Source organism: Sminthopsis crassicaudata, chromosome 6 (genome assembly GCF_048593235.1).
Source record: "Sminthopsis crassicaudata isolate SCR6 chromosome 6, ASM4859323v1, whole genome shotgun sequence".
NCBI lineage: Eukaryota > Metazoa > Chordata > Mammalia > Dasyuromorphia > Dasyuridae > Sminthopsis > Sminthopsis crassicaudata.
In genome coordinates, this window is record NC_133622.1 from 121,629,873 (window position 1) to 121,649,160 (window position 19,288).

The 19,288-nt window shown below is 34.1% G+C and overlaps 1 protein-coding gene across 2 annotated transcripts in view; it reads right to left on the reverse strand.

Annotated features, from left to right (window-relative positions):
- Nucleotides 1-1,416: 1,416 nt before the first annotated feature.
- The window catches only part of INTS12 (integrator complex subunit 12), a 45,006-nt gene continuing 27,134 nt past the window's right edge, over nucleotides 1,417-19,288 (reverse strand). For both annotated transcript variants that reach the window (XM_074273913.1, XM_074273914.1), the window contains exons 4-7: nucleotides 17,206-17,393; nucleotides 13,940-14,099; nucleotides 10,782-10,928; nucleotides 1,417-2,111 (exon numbers count right to left, since the gene is read on the reverse strand). In XM_074273913.1, the coding sequence (XP_074130014.1) occupies nucleotides 1,521-2,111; nucleotides 10,782-10,928; nucleotides 13,940-14,099; nucleotides 17,206-17,393 (1,086 nt within the window). In that variant the 3' untranslated portion in view covers nucleotides 1,417-1,520. The remainder of the gene's footprint in view (nucleotides 2,112-10,781; nucleotides 10,929-13,939; nucleotides 14,100-17,205; nucleotides 17,394-19,288) is intronic.

A 19,288-nucleotide genomic window follows, 5' to 3' on the forward strand; every position in this document is an offset into this window, starting at 1 on the left:
TACTGTGTTATAATAATGTCAAATATGAATTGATATGGAATAAAACTTGAATTATTTGCAGCTATAATAACCAAACCTGGTTTTGAAGGAGCTGAAAAGATGCATCTTTTATCCTTCACTGAAAAGGTAGAGGGATTTATGAGTATATGTTGTCTTTACTGATACAGCTGATATGTTGGTTGGTAATTACTGAACTGTCTCTACAGTCCCTTCTCTGCTTTCTTTAAAAGTTCACAAAGGAGAGGAAAGAGGGTCATATAAGAAAATGAATGTGATAGTAAAACAAGGGATCAATAAAAATAAAATAAAATAAGTAAGCCAGAGAATCAGGATAGAAGCTATACACGAGATCAAAGATTTTAGACCTGGTTATCATCATTTATCTAATCTAATTCCAACATTTTACATGCTGGAAAACTAATGTTAACAGAGTAGAAGTGATTCATTCAAGGTGTCCCAAGGAGAAGAGTGGAGACTGGAAATCCAGTCTGCCTGCATGTCCAGTAGTCCTTATATTACATAGCTCACCACACTTGCCAAGTAATTCAATCCATAAGAACCATTCAGGTTTCTAGTTTCTGAATTAAAAGCAAAAAAGATAATCCATTTGGAAAATAGAATGGAGTCTCCCTGAATGACCAACTAAACATTCTTTAAAGAAGAAAACCAATATTAATCTCTTATCTTCTGAAAGTTTCAAGAATTAGAAGGCAAAAGAGTTTTAGCCAGAAGCAATATTGTAGGGACACTTGACTTGGAGACAGAAAGATCTAGGTTCAAATTCTGTCTCTAACTCTTGACAACTATGATCGATCCTCTTGAGCCTCAATTTCAAATGTAAAATGAAGATGTTGGCCTCAAGTATTTTCCAGCTATAAATATATTAACCTGCGAATAAGATTCTAAACTTAAGTGTACTACAATGACCCTGAGGAACAAAGATCAAATACTTCAAGTTAATAGTTTATTACTCACTTCAAGAATTTAGCAATAATGTACATGTTAGACATAATTCTATGCATAAGACATGGCGGTTTTACCCAAGGACTTTGAAGAGGTCTTTCCCCCCCTCACTCTTTCATGACAAATCTGAGTAAGATAGCATAAAAAGGATAAAAAGAAGAAAATTCACCAGCATATTAACTAGTTTTTATAATCTGGCTATCAGGAGTCAGTTTAGGGCTTTTTCAGGAAGATGAATATAAGTCTTTGTCCTTTAATCTGGTTTTTAAAAATTTTGCCATTGTATTTATATAATCTATCCTAGAGACTCTGAAATTCATGAAAATTTTTATTAAAGCCATTACACAATTTTGACATGACAGGTTTTAAAGAAAACTGTATGAAAGGTTAATAAGAAATCCAAATAGCTTCACGGTTTTTGTCAAAAATTTTCTGAAAAGAAACAATTGGATAGCTTGGTCATGTAACTTTTTATTAAACAATACATTACATTTTTTATATCTTCAGCACAGAAGTGGTCATCAATTCAGTGTAAGAGAAAAGCAAATGTAGCTAAGCTATTTCTTAAGTTTCTTTTGAGCAGCTTTCTTCTTGACCATCTGTAACCGCTTCATTGCATTGAGCTGTGACTCCTGAGAAGTTGGGCCCTTGAGTGAGGATGATGATGGGTTGTTACTAGGCTCTGAGCTGGTTTTAGTGGTGCCTCCTCCACTGGCCCCAGTAGTTCCACTACTACCATTCCCACTGCTGAGTTGGCTGCTTCCTCCTGGAACTAAGCTACTTGGGCTGGGAAGGCCAACTTTGCTCACATTGTCACTACTCACTGAGCGACTAAGGCCAGTTTTGCCTAAAGTTAAAGGAGGCAGAGGTTTCAGTGATACAGGAGTTGTACTGCTGGTAGGAGAAGATATTTTTGAACCTAGGGCAGCTTTAGACGTGGTGGCCAGTCCAGTCAAACCCACTGCTTTCTGGTTGGTTGAGGAGGTAGTAGGTTTCCCGCCAGCATTCTGTGTTGTTGAACTAAGCTTGCCTGTTGAAGGTCCAGCAGAAGAGGTTTTGGCTGCAAAAGCTGCCCATCCTGTTAGACCACTGGGTGCGGAGGATGAAACACTTGAATTGGAAGAATTTCCTGAAACCACTGTGGATGGCTTAAAAAAAATTAAATACTACATTAGAACAAATATACATTCCCCAAGTTCTATAAAAAATTTAATCCCTATAGTTTTTAAACCATAGAAAATACATCAAACTGTTAAAACTAGACCTAAATATAAATATATAAAGGAATGAAATTTTTAAAAAATAAAAAATTAAAACAAAAAGACCAGAACTTGTGAATTGGGGTTACTTCTTCCATTGTGATTATGTATATTACATGTGTGCACACGTATGTATGTGTCTTCCAGACCCTGTGCCACCAAATAAGGAATCCTTACTCTGCTATGAAGGTTTTTATCAGATTTTTGAAGGTAGAATTTCTGTAGCAATGACATGTATGCAGATTCCTATTTCTATATGATTTCTTCCATTAACTGAACAGACCAAATTAAGTATCTGAGTGCATACAGGAAATCCATGTAGAACTCAGCATGAGCAACATTTATTTCTGAATTTATATTGTATAATAATTCCTCCAATGAAAATTCATGTTGGCATTCTTACCTTTCCCTTGCTCAATTTTCAAAAGTTCTTTTTAGACTATAATACAGTTTAATGAAAAACAATCTTAGCAGAGAAAAAAAATCAAAGTCCCAGTGATATTTGCCCTATTTAAAATACAAAAGATATCTAGAGACATGGAAAAAACCAACCAACCAAACAAACAAAAACAACCTACTTCCATTAGAAATGGCTTCATAATTTCTGTTTGAAAGCATTTAAAAAATATTAAAACATTTTTTCCTCAATTACATGTAAAAAAATTTTTAATATTTAAAAAAAAAATTTGTGTTCCAAATTCTCTCTCCCCCCTCCTCCCTCACTAAGAAGGCAAACAATTTAACATAGGTTATACAAGTACAATCAAGCAAAACATATTAGTCATGTTGTGAAAGAAAATAAAATACCCCTACCCCCCAAAAAAACCTCTTTGAAAAATATAGAAAGAATATAGGGGGGAAAAAAAAAGTATGCTTCCTTCTGCATTCAAAACTTACCAGATCTTTCTCTGGTAACATATAGCACTTTTCATCATGAGTTCTTTGGAACTGTCTTGGAAAAAAATAGCTAAGTCGTTCACAAGTAGATTATTGTACAATATTATTGTTGCTGAACTCTTTCCTTCCTATTTTTCTATTTGGTAAAATAGAATTCTATACCCAAATGAGTATACCATGTTATTTCTTCTTTGAGCCAATTCTGATGAGAATTCATGCACTCTCGCCCCCAACTCCCCACTGCCCCTACCTTCCTCTTCACTGAAAAAGCTCTTTTACATCTCTTATGTGAGATAAATGATCCCATTCTACCTTTCCCTTTTCCCTTCTCTTAGTGTATTTCCCTTTCTAACTCCTTAATTGTATTTTTCCTTCTAACAACTCTAATAAATTTTTAGGTGCTACAAGTATTATTTCCCTATGCAGAAATATAAACAGTTTAAACTACTGAATTCTTTGAGTTCTCTTTCCTGTTAACCTTTTTATGTTTATATTGAGCTCTGTATTTGAAAGGCACATTTTCCATTTAGCTTTGGTCTTTTCATCAGGAATGCTTGAAAGTCTTCTACTCTGACCTTGTGATGAAAAGAGCCATCTATGCCTAGAGAGGGGACTGTGGATAACAACATAGCATTCTCACTTTTTTTTGTTTGCTTGAATTTTATTTTTTTCCTCATTTTTTCTTTTTATTTTGAGTTTTTCTTATGCATCAAGATAAATGTATAAAATATGTACGCATATATTAGACTTAACATATATTTTTACCATATTTAACGTATATTGGATTACTTGCTCTCTAGAGAAAGGGGTGAGAAGGGGGAAGAATTGGAACATAAGGTTTTATAATGGTTAATGTTGAAAAATTATCCATGCTTATCTTTTGAAAATTAAAAAGCTTTAATTAAAAAAATAAAAAAAAAGTCTCTGATTTCACTGAATCCTTATTTCTCTCTCTGAGGGATTATATTCGTTTTGGTGTCTCTTGATTGTAATAGCAGCTCTTTTACCTTCTGGAATATTATATTCCAAGCCTTGACACCTTTAATGTAGAAACTGCTAAATGTTGTATTATCCTGACTGTGGCTCCACAGTATTTAAATTGTTTCTTTATGGCTGCTTACAATATTTTCTTCTTGACTTAGGAGGTCTGGAATTTGGCCATAATAATCCTGAGAGTTTTAATTTTGGAATGTCTTTTAGCGGTTGATCAATAAATTCTTTCAACTTCAATTTTGCTCTCCAGTTCTAAAATATCAAGGTAGTTTTCCTTGATAATTTCTTGAAAGACACTGTTTTAGGCTTTCGTGGAGTCCAATTAGATATCCTTCTCCACTTATATAATTCTATTTTTATGAAGTTCTTTTTTCTGTGAATTTTTGTACCTCTTTTTCCAATTGGCCAACTCTGGTCAAGGCATTCTTCTCTTTATTGGGTTTCTGTACCTCTTTTACTATTTGGTCATCTATGTAAGATATTATTTTCTCCACTATTTGTGTGTGTGTGTGTGTGTGTGTGTGTGTGCCCCTTCTTTACCAAGCTGTTGATTGTTTTTTCATGATTTTCTTACATAAGTCTCATTACTCTTCCCAGTGTTTCTTCTAGCTCTCTTAGTTGATGTTTAAAATCCTTAATGAGTTCTCCCAGCAATTCTTTTTAGGCCTAAAACCAATTTACTTTTATTTTCTGAAACTTTAGATGGATTTTGAGCTCTCCCTTGTCACCCCTATATCTTTTTTTTCCCCTGAGGCAACTGGGGTTTAGTGACTTGCCCAAGCTAGGAAGTTTGAGGCCAAATTTGAATTCAGGTCTTCCTGATTTCAGGACTGGTGCTCTATCTACTGCACTACCTAACTGCCCCCACTGTATCTTTCTATGGTCAGGATTTTTCTTTTTTTATCCCCCCCCCCCAAACTTCTTTCTTGACTTTTAACTGTGTTAAAGCGGAGTTCTACTTCTAAGGTAGAGAAACACAGTCTTCAGGCTATTTTTGTGTAGCTGTTTCAAAGATAATTCTGAGAAGCTGTAAGTTTTGATTCTTCCAAGGTAATATGAATTAGAGAGAGGTGTACTTACTACTTTCCTGCACTGTGCTCTGCTTTATAAGTAAAATACAAACACTGTGACCAGGTCCCAACTTTCCTGTGGTTGTAAAATCTTGCATTCTAGTATTCTTCCTTGCCCTGTGACTGTAACCAGATGCAAGTATGAGCAATGCAACAGAAGAATCCTGCCTCCACCAGTGAGCAATCTCCTTCTGACATAGCCTATGCTGGATGGTGTTTTACTTTCACTTTAGTGTGACAGACCTTTTCCTAATGACCTGCTAAGTTTTCTGGAGGTAATAAATTATTTCATTCCATCCTTCTGTGAGTTCTGTTGCTCCAGAATTCATTTTGAGGTACTATCTAAAGTTGTTTGGAAGGAATTTAGGAGAGTTCAGACAAATCCTTGCCTCTTTGCCATCATGGCTCTATCGATATTGTTATATTTTTAACCACTGTGATCAATAATTGAAACTAAACCTCAGCTTTGTTTCAAATTTTTCCCTCAATAATATTTTATTTTTTCCAAATACATAAAGAATTTTCAACTTTTTTTTTTTAAAGACTTTGTGTTACAATTTTTTTTTTCTTCTGGAAGCTGAGTGGATGCCCATCAGTTGGAGAATGACTGAATAAGTTATAGTATATAAATGTTATGGAATATTACTGTTCTATAAGAAATGATCAACAGGATGATTTCAGAGAGACCTGGAGAGATTTACATGAAGTGATGCTAAGTAAAATGAATAGAACCAGAAGAGCATTGTACATGGCAATAGCAAGATTATACAATAGAATATCAATTCTGATGGATATGGCAAGGTGATTCAGGACAGTTCCAAATTCTTGTGATAAAGAGAGCCATCTACACCCAGAGAGAGGACTGTGGGGCTGAATGTGAATCACAGCATGGTATTTTCACTTTTTTTGTTGTTGTTGGCTTGCATTTTGTTTTCTTCCTCATTTTTTCCCCCTTTTTGACCTGATTTTTCTTGTGCAGCATGACAGTTGTGGAAATATGTACAGAAGAATTGCACATGTTTAACATATATTGAATTACTTGTTGTCTAGGGTAGGGTGGAGGGAAGAGATGGAGAAAAAACTTTGAAACACAAGGTTTTGCAATGGTGAATGCTGAAAATTATCTATGCAAATGTTTCGAAAATAAAAGGCATTAGTGGACTTCCCGCCAAGATCGAGGAGGCAGACAGCTGCTTGAGCTCCACGTTTTCTCTCAGGACTTACTTCATGACAAGCCTCGGAGTTAGTGCTTGACGGGAAAAGAAACCCACAAATAATCACCAAGAGAAGACATCCTTGAAATTCGCCAGAGAAAGTCTGTATTTGCTCGGGGGAGGGTCAATCAGACTGGGTGCAGACTGAGGACAGGCAGCCAGAGCGAGACAGGCAGCTCACACAGCTCAGACTGGAGCGGGGAGGGGTACGATCTCTGCCATTTCTGAGAAAAAACTTTTACCCCAGTGTGGATGTTCCATCTTGGCAGCAAGCCGGGAGCAGCGGAGAGGGTGTAAACACCGGAGGTGAAGAATAAAATCCCGGAAAGCCAGAGTCTCTCAGGACCAGCCACCCCAACCCCCACCCGGAGTGACTCAGCGTGTCCTCAGAGCCTCAGAGCCTAGACACAGTGCAGCCATCGCTGTCCTGTTAGTAGTACCTCGCCTCTGTCTCCCTCAATCTGTAGAGGAAACTCTTTAACACCATCCAGCCCCATCCCCCCCAAAACCAGACCAATTGTTTCTGTTGTCAATTTGTTTTCTTCCATTCTGCTCTTGACAAAATGAACAAAAAATTCAAAAGGGCTCTAACCATTGACAGCTTCTGTATGGAGAGAGAGCAGACTTCAAATGCTGAGGAGACTAAAAGCAGACTGTCCCCAGAGGAATCCCCTAAGGGGGATATGATCTGCTCCTCAATACAAAAGAACCTCATAGAGGAAATCAAAAAGGCTCTCACAAGAGAGCTGGAAGAGAAATGGGAAAAGGAAAGGGAAGCTTGGAAAGAGAGCCTGGAGAAGTCATCCAGAGTGGATAAAGAGATCAAATCATTGAGAAATGAAATTAGTGAATTGGAAAAGGTAAACAACTCCAAGGAAAACAGGATTAGTGAGCTGGAAAAAGAAAACAGCTTTCTAAAAAATAAAATGGATGAAATGGAAAAAAATTCCATAGAAGATAAAAACTCACTTAACTCAATTGGACAATTACAAAAAGATATAAAAAAAGTCAGCGAAGAAAATACATCATTGAAAATTAGACTCGAACAAGTAGAAATGAATGACTCAAGGAGAAACCAAGAGGTAGTCAAGCAAAACCGGAAAAACAAAACAATTGAAAAGAATGTCAAGTACCTTATTGGAAAGACAACAGACCTGGAAAACAGATCCAGGAGAGACAATTTGAGAATAATCGGACTCCCTGAAAAATGGGAGGAAAAAAAGAGCTTGGACACCATTTTCCAGGAAATTATCAAAGAGAAATGTCCAGACGTTCTGGAAACAGAGGGTAAAACAGACATTAAAAAAATTCATCGATCACCTACTGAAAGGGACCCTAAAATCAAAACGCCAAGAAATATAGTGGCCAAATTCAAGAACCATCATCAGACAAAGGAAAAAATATTGGAAGCTGCTAGAAAAAAGCAATTCAGATATGGAGGAGCCACAATAAAAATAACCCAGAATCTAGCAGCATCCACATTAAAGAAACGAAGGGCCTGGAATATGATATTCCAAAAGGCTAAGGAACTTGGTATGCAGCCAAGAATAACTTACCCAGCAAAAATGAGCATCCTTTTCCAGGGAAGAAGATGGACATTTAACGAAATAAATGAATTCCATCTATTCTTGATGAAAAAAACCAGATCTACACAAAATGTTTGATCTTCAAATACAGAACTCAAGAGATTTCTAAAAAGGTAAAAAGAAATCTTGAGAACTATATTTCTGCCATAAAAATATGTAAAGAAAATAAAAAGCTTTAGTAAAAACTTAAAAGGAGAAAAAAAATTGGGTGATTTTCCCCCTCCTCAAGTCATAAGCTTTCTACTTTGTATGAGGGAGAACAATGACTTTAGTTCACTGAATGTGACAAATATGAAGATTTCTGAAGTAGCTTTATAGGAGAAAAATCTCACAAGATTATAAAAGGAAGAAAATGCTTCAAGTAAATAAGAATCATAAAGGAATACCCAAAGGTTGTCAGAAAACAAATTAGTATAGAAATCAAAAGACAGGTGTAATAAACTTATAATTTTCAGAAAAAGCAAAGCTAATTTTTTTTCTTTTCTCTCTAAAACAAATCATCAGCCATAAGGCAAAATAATCCCTCAATAAACTTGACAAAATTCAGTCTATTTGAGGTAATTAAAAATTCTAGCACTTGTAAGGCACAAATAAGGAAGAAATCTTCAAACTCAGTATTTTATTCTGATGACTTGCAGTTACCTAGCATTGCTATTTAGCTAGACAACAGATGATTTATCACACAATCAAGATGTAGGTAATTAAAACAATGGATACAAAATTATTCTCTTTATTATTTCCAGGAAGAAAATATCTTTCCCCCTAAGCTGTTTAAACTTAAAACATTTTCTTGGCTCTTATCCTAGGTTGTTTTTTTTTTTTAACCTACTGTGCACAAATAAGAACAAAATAAAAATGAATGATAAATTCACATTTACTTGTTTGTTTGTTTTTTTTACCATCTTATGAGAAGCCCCTATATCTCCATCTTAAAGCAACAATAAAAATCTATTCAAATATTAAACAAGGAACAAAGAAATTAAGAGAAATACTTTTAGAATTCTTCTGCTGCTAAAACTCTATTTTCTTTTCTTTTCTTTTTTTTTTTGAGGCTGGGGTTAAGTGACTTGCCCAGGGTCACACAGCTAGGTAGTGTTAAGTGTCTGAGACCAGATTTGAACTCAGGTCCTCCTGAATTCAGGGCTGGTGCTCTATCCACTGCGCCACCTAGCTGCCCCTAAAACTCTATTTTTAAATACATTACTAAAATATTTCAATGAGGAATAGTCAAAAATATTTAAATAAGCATATAGAATTTATAGAATAATTTAAAGATACTAAATTATTACTCAAAGATTTTTTTGTTGTAAGAAAATGATCTGAATGGAAACTATTTTAGAAGAGATTAAATTTAATACAATTAATCCTCAACTTTCAAGGAGGTGACACTTCTAGAAAACATCAGTAGAAAGTAAAAAATGTTGATATACTGAATCTATAGGAAGTAGGGGGGCTAGGTTCCCATGACCATTTTTCACCAGATAGCTGAAAATATTTTTTCCACATAAATTTCTTTTAAACAAAAGATAATATGTACTTTTTCCAATATTAAACAGTAATCATGAAAGAACCCATAAAATGCAGGGGAAAGGAGAGGGACTGGGAAGAACAGAGGTGGCAGTATTGGAAGAATCCTGAGGTAAAAAGGGAAGAAGGATAACCAGTCATCTCTGACCTCCCATTTGGCTGTGTTTGCACTGTTCTCCAAAGAAAAAGCACATGCCTTGGGGGTTGAGTCCCCAATGCCCAGTTCAAACTTTTCCTCCCTAGAGCAGTTTTGCTGACTTGGCATGAGCAGGCTGATCTGCTTCTCTGTTACTCTGTGCCAGACTGAGATGCTGCACTGGCAATGTGAGGAGCAGGAAGAATTGCTCAACTGAGCAAGTGGCAAATGTGCATAGTTGCCAATGCAAAAGGGAAACAAGGTTACTAATAAAATCACAAGAATGGTTAAAGTTTGGAAAGTCAAATACATGAATATTAAGGACCAACTTTATATAGCAACATGCGTGTACCAAATTGAATCAGAAATCAATACAAAAGTCATGTCCATATCAAAACTACCAACTGTTATTGATTTTTTGTAATGAGAACACAAATATCAACTAACAAGTAGATCAATATATCAGCATTATTTAATAATATATATTTTTTAAAACTAGATTTCTTCATATATATATATATATTTTATCATCTTATGAGTTTCTGAATCTATACTGAGGGTAATATGGAACAGAGAGTTTATTAGACTTTTTTGCCACCTGATTCGGAACAACCATTTCTTCTATTCCATCAGTTCCCTGAATAAAACTAGAATATGGCTAATGTGCAGCTCAATGACAGAAATAAGAAAAGTCTTTCTTCTTACTAAAGGAATTAGAATAATGTTTTAGCCAACACTGAAGTGAATATAAGATAGTAACAGTAATCCAATATGTTATCAGGCATGGAACCTCAAAGGTGATAAGAGTCACATTAAATAATTCTATCTAGACCTCCTATTTATGAGACAGATACCATAAAAGGTTTTCCCTTTTAATGAATTAAAAATTTAGAACTCACAAAAAAGCTCACAAAAGAACTCACAAAAACTCTTAAAACTTCAATCATCTTTAAAGAATACAAATCAAAATAAAGTTGAGAACTTAACATTAGATGAAGAAGGGAGTATTTATATAAAAATTTAACAGGAAGTCTCATTTTAACCATGGATTCTGATATGTGAGGGGAGATGCACAAAACTGAAGAATTAAATTTTGCTGAACTAAACAACTTTTTATTAGAATAAGTATACTCTACCTTAACTTCTGTTCTCTTGAATGCTAGAAAAGTTGTTTCTTGTTTCAGCTTAGTTTCAGGTTTTTTAACCAATGGGTCTTTAACAGCTGGAGCTACTGAAACAACTGCAGGGGCTGGTTTCTGGGCTGGTTTCTGTGTCTTCTGAGCCTGAAGAAATAATCAATTGATTTCTATGAGGAATATCATTTAGGGAATTCAATTAAAATACCAAACAGGAAAGAAGACCAATAAGACTCCTTTTACATATCTGACCTTATAAAAATTCCTACTGTTGTAAATATTTTATCATCTACATAAAACATAAAATCTAGGGCAAATTTATTATACGTCATATTAATGAAAGCAGCACATAATTTCTAGCAACGAAAACATATGGAAAATTATGATGACTAGATGCTACATGATGCTATCTAATATGAACTGAAGTGATTCAGAGAAGAAAAAAAAAAAAAAGAGAAGCCACTTGCAATTAAAGCAAGTCTACTTCTTCTTTAGGTTTGGTCTTACTTGAGAAAAGTTGAAGAATTCTCCATGGACTAACCACCCACCATGAGTCAATGAGACTTATAAAGCTAAAAATAGGAGTTATTCTCCCCCATTCTTCACTCTAAAACAAAAAAGGACAGCAATGGAGCTCCAAAAAAGAAGGGTGCAGGGAAACAATGACTCTTGTTAATATTCTATTCCCCAAACTAAGAGAGATTATTGTTTTCCACTGAATTCTAAGGATGACTTAGTACAGACAATGCAGAAATCATAATCTTTTCCTCTAAACCTACCCCTCTTTCAAATCTCTCTTTTTCTAGTCTCTTAGGCTTACAATCTTGATGTTATTTTAAATTTCTCTCTCTTTCGCTTAACATATCTAATCTATTGCCAAATCTTGCTTCTTCTACCTTTGCAACAGCTCTCACATCTGTACCTTAGATACTTACATTGATCCCACTCTAATTAACCTCCTGATCATCTCACACTTGAACTATTGCAATCATCTCCCAATTCTCCTCCCTGTCTCATTTCTTCCCACTGAAATCCACCTTCCATATAATTGCTAACATGATTTTCCTTAAGTGTAGAAGTAGCCTAGCCATGCCATAATTTACTCCAATGGCCACCTATTGTTTTGAGGATCAGGTACACTTTCTAATTACACCCTGGCCCCAACCCAACACTCCCCATGTCTCCTGGTCTTCAGTCCACCTGGCCTTCTTGATCTTGCCTTCACTCAGAATTCTGCTTCCTGTGTCTGCAATGTTTCTGCAGTAGCTGCTCTTTATTCTTGAATCAGGCTCACTCTTTATTTTTCTTCCCTCTGCCCCACCCCCAACTTGAAGTCTTTCTTTAATTCACAACTCGGCTCACAAGTCACTTTCTATGTGATTCCTTCCTGATTCCCCAGGATACTGGTGCCTTCTTGCTCAAAGAATTACCTTGATTAATTACTTTGCTTTATTAATCAAAACAAAATTAAATAAAAATTACTGAACTATTATTGTTTAATATCAACAGGTAAGAATATAAAACAAAGGAAAATGTATGGAATCAAGAGAGCCAGACTGTAAAACTAGCTGATTGTAAAACTTTAAAAATCAGTTTTAGATAATCATTTAACCTCTTTTTCAATTTCTTTCTTTCTAAAATTTATATCACAGAATGAAATTCAATTCAATTTAACTAAACAAATATTTATTATGTGCTGCATCAAACTCTGGCAACTAAAGAGTATTTTCTATAGGATAATGGTGGCATGAATCCTGATTCTACAATTTACAGTCTCCATGATTTTAAGAAAATAACTTCAACTTCAGGCAGTCTCAGTTTGTTCATCTACAAAAGGAGGGAGGTGAACTACATTATAAGGTCTTTTCTAGTTCTAACTATTCTTATATGAAATATTACAAAAACAGTTATTCAAGAAGAGAGAAGCAGCATGGTAAACTTGGGAGATTGCTGGATGACTAGGGGCTTATATCTGACTCAGACTAGCTGCTGTTCATTAATCACTGATTGGCAAGAGCCCCATTTACTCTCTAAGACTAAAAATTACACATATACAAGTTACATTGATCTGTACTAGTAGAAAGAATATCTATATCATAAGTCCTGGCAAAAATATAAAGAATTCTTAACTATGATTGCTGCTACAAATTCCCAATGGTTTAGGTGGACAATGCATTATATTATTTGTTAAATGGAGGACCTGAGAAATTAGAATGAATATTTTGTTAAATATCAATTAGTCTAACTTCCAAATTGTAGTTGGACAAAATTTCAGGTTCAAACAAAATATTTAAATCTCAGCTTTTTTCTAGTGTTATAATTTACCTTAACACAAACCAGAGTAAGTATAGAATAAAGTTCTAACTATTTCTTATAATTCACAAAGACAGGCCAGACATATTTCTTTAGGTTGTTAGATATTCTTCCTGATTAAACTTGGATACAATCTTTACAAAAGATACAAAAAATATTTTATTGGTTCTAATTGCCCAAAGTAAAAAAAAAAATAAATAAATTTGAGAGCCAAAATGAGCAGAAAACAATTTCTTTTTTTTTCTAAAGTTAGAAATATAAAATAATATACTGACTCTATTAAATAACATAACAAACAAGATGTTCTTTAGTTTTATATAACTGCAAATTAACAATTAGGTGAAATAAAGGTGACAGAAATAGAAGTGAAAAATAAGGCAGACAATGACAGAAAAAAGGGAACAGACATTCACATAGCAAACTATATACGTGAATGAGAGGAGCAATGAGAAAATGACACTGAAAACAATATGTAATAATGTCTCCATCTTCTGGTCTTTTATAAAATTACCACTAAAGACTTAGATCTAGGTTGTATTTTCACAACTATAAGCATCCATAGGGTTATTACTTTTTTGGTGCCTACCCAAAGGGCTCAATGAAATTAATCCCAAGCTCAGACCACATCTGTGTTTAGATAATATATAATGTCATGTACTAAGTGGAAAATATATATTTAATAAACCCAACACATACCCAAGACAACACATATACATATATATGGTCATTCTAAAGGGTTTTTCCTTTAAGCTTACATTTAACTATTATTTAGGGAAATATAAATCAGCACAAATTAAATGTTAACAACATAGACTTCAAAAAAGAAAAAAAGAGTTGGTTCCTACCATTCTCTTCATTTGTCTTGTGCATCGAGCACAATACCATACAAGACGTGGATCATTCACTTCTTTATCAGTCACCTGAGGTTTATGACAATCCTGGTGATAGAGATTATGACATTCTTGACACTCGACTAACTGATTGCCAGATGCTACTGTCATTTGCCTGAGAGAACAGATTATTTAAAAACAATATTTTGACAATATTCAGTATTAAAATTAAAAAAAATTTAATCTACCAATACTCAGTTTCTCTTACATTTTCTATCTAAAAAAGAAGATTCTTTGTTTTGTTCTTACATTCAAATGCTTTCATGAACTTCTATTTATTTAGTTTATAATGCTAGATGCTATTAAATAAATTGTAAATATTTCAAGATTTTAAAATGACTGTCACATATAAATATAATTCCAAACTAGACAATGGAATAAAAACTGAGAAATGTGCAGTACTCTGAGAGAACTGTGAATGACAATTCTTTAAGACAAAAATAGAAATTTAAAGTTAGACAAAAGGAAAAGAAATAATTACACTATCCATTTTATGGTGAAATGTGCATAGAATTTAAGATACAATTCAGAGAAAACACTAGTCATAATCTTGACTTTCAGAAAACAAGGTAGCTTATGATGAAGACTTCATTTCTTTAAGTCTCTGGTGAAAAGAGTTACTTAGTGTAAATGAAAAATTTAGTGATATGCCTGTAAGTCGATGTACATCTATGAATTAACCAAATAGCATTTTTTAAATGATTTCTCTTTTCAGATGAAAAATCAGGTTATTTAATTGCTAAGTAGCTTTTGTACATATCCCTGAGGACCAGGTATCTAGGTAACCATGGCAACCATGTTTGTGGATGTGTGGCGAAAGGCAATACCTTATTTCTTTATTTAATAAGAAAATGAAGAAACTGCCCAGATGGTTTTATTGAAATATTTTATGAATATATATTTTAAACTAAATATTTCAGTATTTGGAATTATATGTATACACACACACACACACACACACACACACACATTTTGGATTGCATTAAATGCTTTCTATTGAATCAATTCACTTTTAAAAGTAGCATTTTATCTAAAATAAAAGGATCTTCACACTTTAAGATACTTTCAAAAGAAAATATTTCTACTAGAAGCCAAAATCAGATATTAAAGGTTTTGAAAAAACACAATGAATAATTTATATTAAAATAAGAAGCCATTATATTTGCCAGAAACCATAGGATACACTGCTTAAGTATTGAGAATTTCCCCAAACTTTAAATTTAAGCTAAAACACCCATTTATTTTCTTTAGATAATAAAATTCATATCAGATTACTTTAGACACTTTTCATCAACAAATCCTTTGGCACTAAATCAATCTATCTATCTATCTATCTACCTACCTACCTACCTATATCCTACCAAGCTCCATTTCCCTTCCTCCTCTGAGAATTAAGGTGGCAACGTCATAATTTGGAAGTTCAATTAATGTTAAATTCTTCAGTCTTGGTAATCAGGTAATACAAGCTTTTAACAGTATGATATGTCTCATCAATGGGAATCACAATTTGTGAGTTTTTTCTCTATTCAAAAATGACATATTGACTTTAGAAAAACTGTTATGTCCTGCTTTCTAGAGCCTCCAAGTTGGGGTGACAAAATGTACCGTTGCTTTCTAGAGCTCCCACACCGGGGTAATTAAGATATACCTTCCTAGTAGAGAAGTAATGAGGATGGTGGGAAAAGATTGTCTGTTTATTTCAAGGACTACCTCCTTTATATAATGTAACAAAAACAATACTGTTCACTTGGGACCACATAAACAACTTGCTACTGTAGGTAGTTTACCACCTGGTATCACTTTGTCTTAATCTCAACACAAGTTGTCATTGCCCCGACTTCTCAGGAAGGCCGAGAGCCTTTAGGGGAGATAGGGAGCCGAAACAGAAACTGTTAGGCAGGTTCCGTCTGGGCTGAATGGTCTTAAACCTCACCCAGAGTTCCCCTACTTCCCTCTACAGAAAACCATTTTCTTCTTTATTTTCTCTTTTATAAAATGAGTACATTAATTAACTCAAACAGTAACCTTACAATAGTTAAGACTATCTGAATAAAAACAATTTAACACTCAGGCAGTACAGTAGAGCCAAAAGGGTGCTAGAGTAGAGACTAGTTCAAATCTCATCAAGACATTTAGTTGTACAACCAAGTAATAGGTCGCTTAACCTCCTGAAGCTTCAGTTTCCTTATCTGTAAATTGGAGATAATGCTTATGCTACATCTCTTCAAAGGGTTGTACAATGTGAGGAATGTTCTCTATAAACACCAAAGTCCAATAAGTGAAAGAGAGTCCACTCAGTCCACAAAGGAATACCAAAATAATCAATTAACCCAAATGACAAAAAGCATCTATTGTTGTTCAGGTGCTAATCACTATAAGGAATTATAACAGTTTTGACTAAAGAAGCTCACTCATAACTAATCTGGTTTAAAATATTTTTTCATACAAATTCAAGTGACAAAAATCAGTTTAAAACTGATACATATACCTTTTTATACAAGTTAAACTTTTAAATATTTCTCATTTTTACATGTAACACTAATACTATTACCCTTCTTATAATTTAACAGTTTCATTAAAAAGTTGTGTGGCTCAAATGATTTATATTGAAGGACTTCAAAATTATATGAATAATTCAGCAGATGCACATAAAGAATAGCACCTCCTTCTAAAAGAAAAGCCAGAAAGAGTGGAAACAACCATGCTTGTTGAAGAAATCTTATTCAACAAGCAGAAAAAGCACTGATTGTTTACCTTACAGGCCATAAATCTATAACAATCTCAATATTTTTAAAACATGAGTTCTCAGCTTATATGGTAGTAGAATTGGAAAGGTACCTTAGAGATAATACAGAAACAGTTCCCATTTATATAGTGCTTTAAAATGCTTTCCTCATAACAACCCTGGGAGATACGGAAAATTAGCAAGATTTTCTGCATTTTAGAGAAGACATAACTGTGAAGCTTAATTTGAATATTTTACCTTTGCTCACAAAGTGAGCCAGTCCCTCCTGGGTTTTAGGCCAGTCATCTTTCCATTGACTCATAATACGTAATCAGGGATAAAAGAAGTTATCAAAAAAGTAAAATAATATAATATTTGGCAGCAGATTTTCTACAAAATATATGGAATTCACATAAAGCAAAACCCAATTTATTTTTCCTTCCCCTCATCTCTCTATCTCTCTGTGTCTGTGTCTCTTTGACAAGTTACTACTTACCTACAAACAACACAAGCCAAACCCATTTCCATGGCAAAGTCATCAGCACTGGTCTCATCAAAACTGGAAAGGTCAGGCATAGCTAAGTCCTTGCTGGTTTGGACTGTGATAGGAGAAGAACGAGATTCTTGCTTCTCTAATCTGGGTTTCTTTGGAACATCAATTCCTTCACTGTTGTCAACCTTCATCTATTAAAAAGAACACAAATGTACACACCACAAATACAAGCAATGGAAATCAAAAGATATTAATGTTCTGATAAGCAAGTAACTGAGGCAGAAGTAATTATAAAATACTAAAAAAAAAAACATAAAAAATTACAGTATACACAGAAATTTAAAAAATAAGAATAGCTGGAATATACAGTACTTTATATATGTTATTGGAAACTTGGGAGACGGTTTAAAAATAATTATTTTCAATCAGTTAAAGATCACTATAGGAAAAAATTTTGCAAAATCAAAACATTTTAGTACGATTCTTTTATATTTGTTTTTTTCTACAGATCAGATAAACAAAAGTGAGCATATGGCCTCTATTTTCTAGTATCTTTTCATCCTTTGAATTTGATTACCATGTGACTAATGGATTTTCCCCATGTTTTCTTGGTTTTCTATATGGTAAAAGATTGGCTGCTAAATTATTATTAACAAAATTCTTCCCCACCCTCCTCAGGCAGCACCTTCATAAATTTCATTCAATAAATAATTTCATTTAGTTATTTACAATATTCAATGTTCTCCATTTGCCATTATTTAGGAAGGACAACAATAAATTGGAAAACATCAAGAAGAGTGCATTGGCAACTATGACTGGCCTCAAGGATTGTTTTTTATGGGGAAGAAAAGTCTCAAAGGTTATCAGTTATTTTTAAGTATTTGAAGAATTGCCTTTCCGAAGAAAAATTACTTTCTTCTTGGCCTCAAAAGGCCAAACCAAGAATAATGGATAAAAAGCACAAAAAAAGCAATTTTGGCTTTATGTCTGAAAAAACTTCCTAATAGCTAGAGAGAGCCAAAAGTGGGAAAGGGTAATGTGAGAAGTACTAGGTTCCCCTATAGTGAAGATCTTTAAGCAGAGATTGAATGACCACTTGTCAGTCATCTTTGAGGGGGAGATTCTTTTTCACATAGGTTAGGTAGCCATTGAAATCCTTTCCAACCAGGAGGAAGGAATTTGTGACCAAAGGAGAACTAGAGATCATTACTGATCACAAAATAGAAAATTTTGATAACATCAAATTAAAAAGCTTTTGTACAAACAAAACTAATGCAAACAAGATTAGAAGGGAAGTACCAAATTGGGAAAACATTTTTACAGTTAAAGGTTCTGATAAAGGCCTCATCTCGAATATATACAGAGAATTGACTCTAATTTATAAGAAATCAAGCCATTCTCCAATTGATAAATGGTCAAAGGATATGAACAGACAATTTTCAGGTGATGAAATTGAAACTATTTCCAGTGATAATGAAAGAGTGTTCCAAATCACTATTGATCAGAGAAATGCAAATTAAGACAACTCTAAGATACCACTACACACCTGTCAGATTGGCTAAGATGACAGGAACAAATAATGATGAATGTTGGAGGGGAGGATGTGGGAAAACTGGGACACTGATGCATTGTTGGTGGAGTTGTGAAAGAATCCAACCATTCTGGAGAGCAATCTGGAATTATGCCCAAAAAGTTATCAAAATGTGCATACCCTTTGATCCAGCAGTGCTACTACTGGGATTACATCTCAAAGAAATACTAAAGAAGGGAAAGGGACCTGTATGTACCAAAATGTTTCTGGCAGCCCTTTTTGTAGTGGCTAGAAACTGGAAGATGAATGGATGTCCATCAATTGGAGAATGGTTGGGTAAATTATGGTATATGAATGTTATGGCATATTATTGTTCTGTAAGAAATGACCAGCAGGAGGAATACAGAGGGGCTTGGAGAGACTTACATCAACTGATGCTGAGTGAAACGAGCAGAACTAGGATATCATAGTCACTTCAACAACAATACTGTATGAGGGTGTATTCTAATGGAAGTGGATATCTTCAACATAGAGAAGATCTAATTCCAATTGATC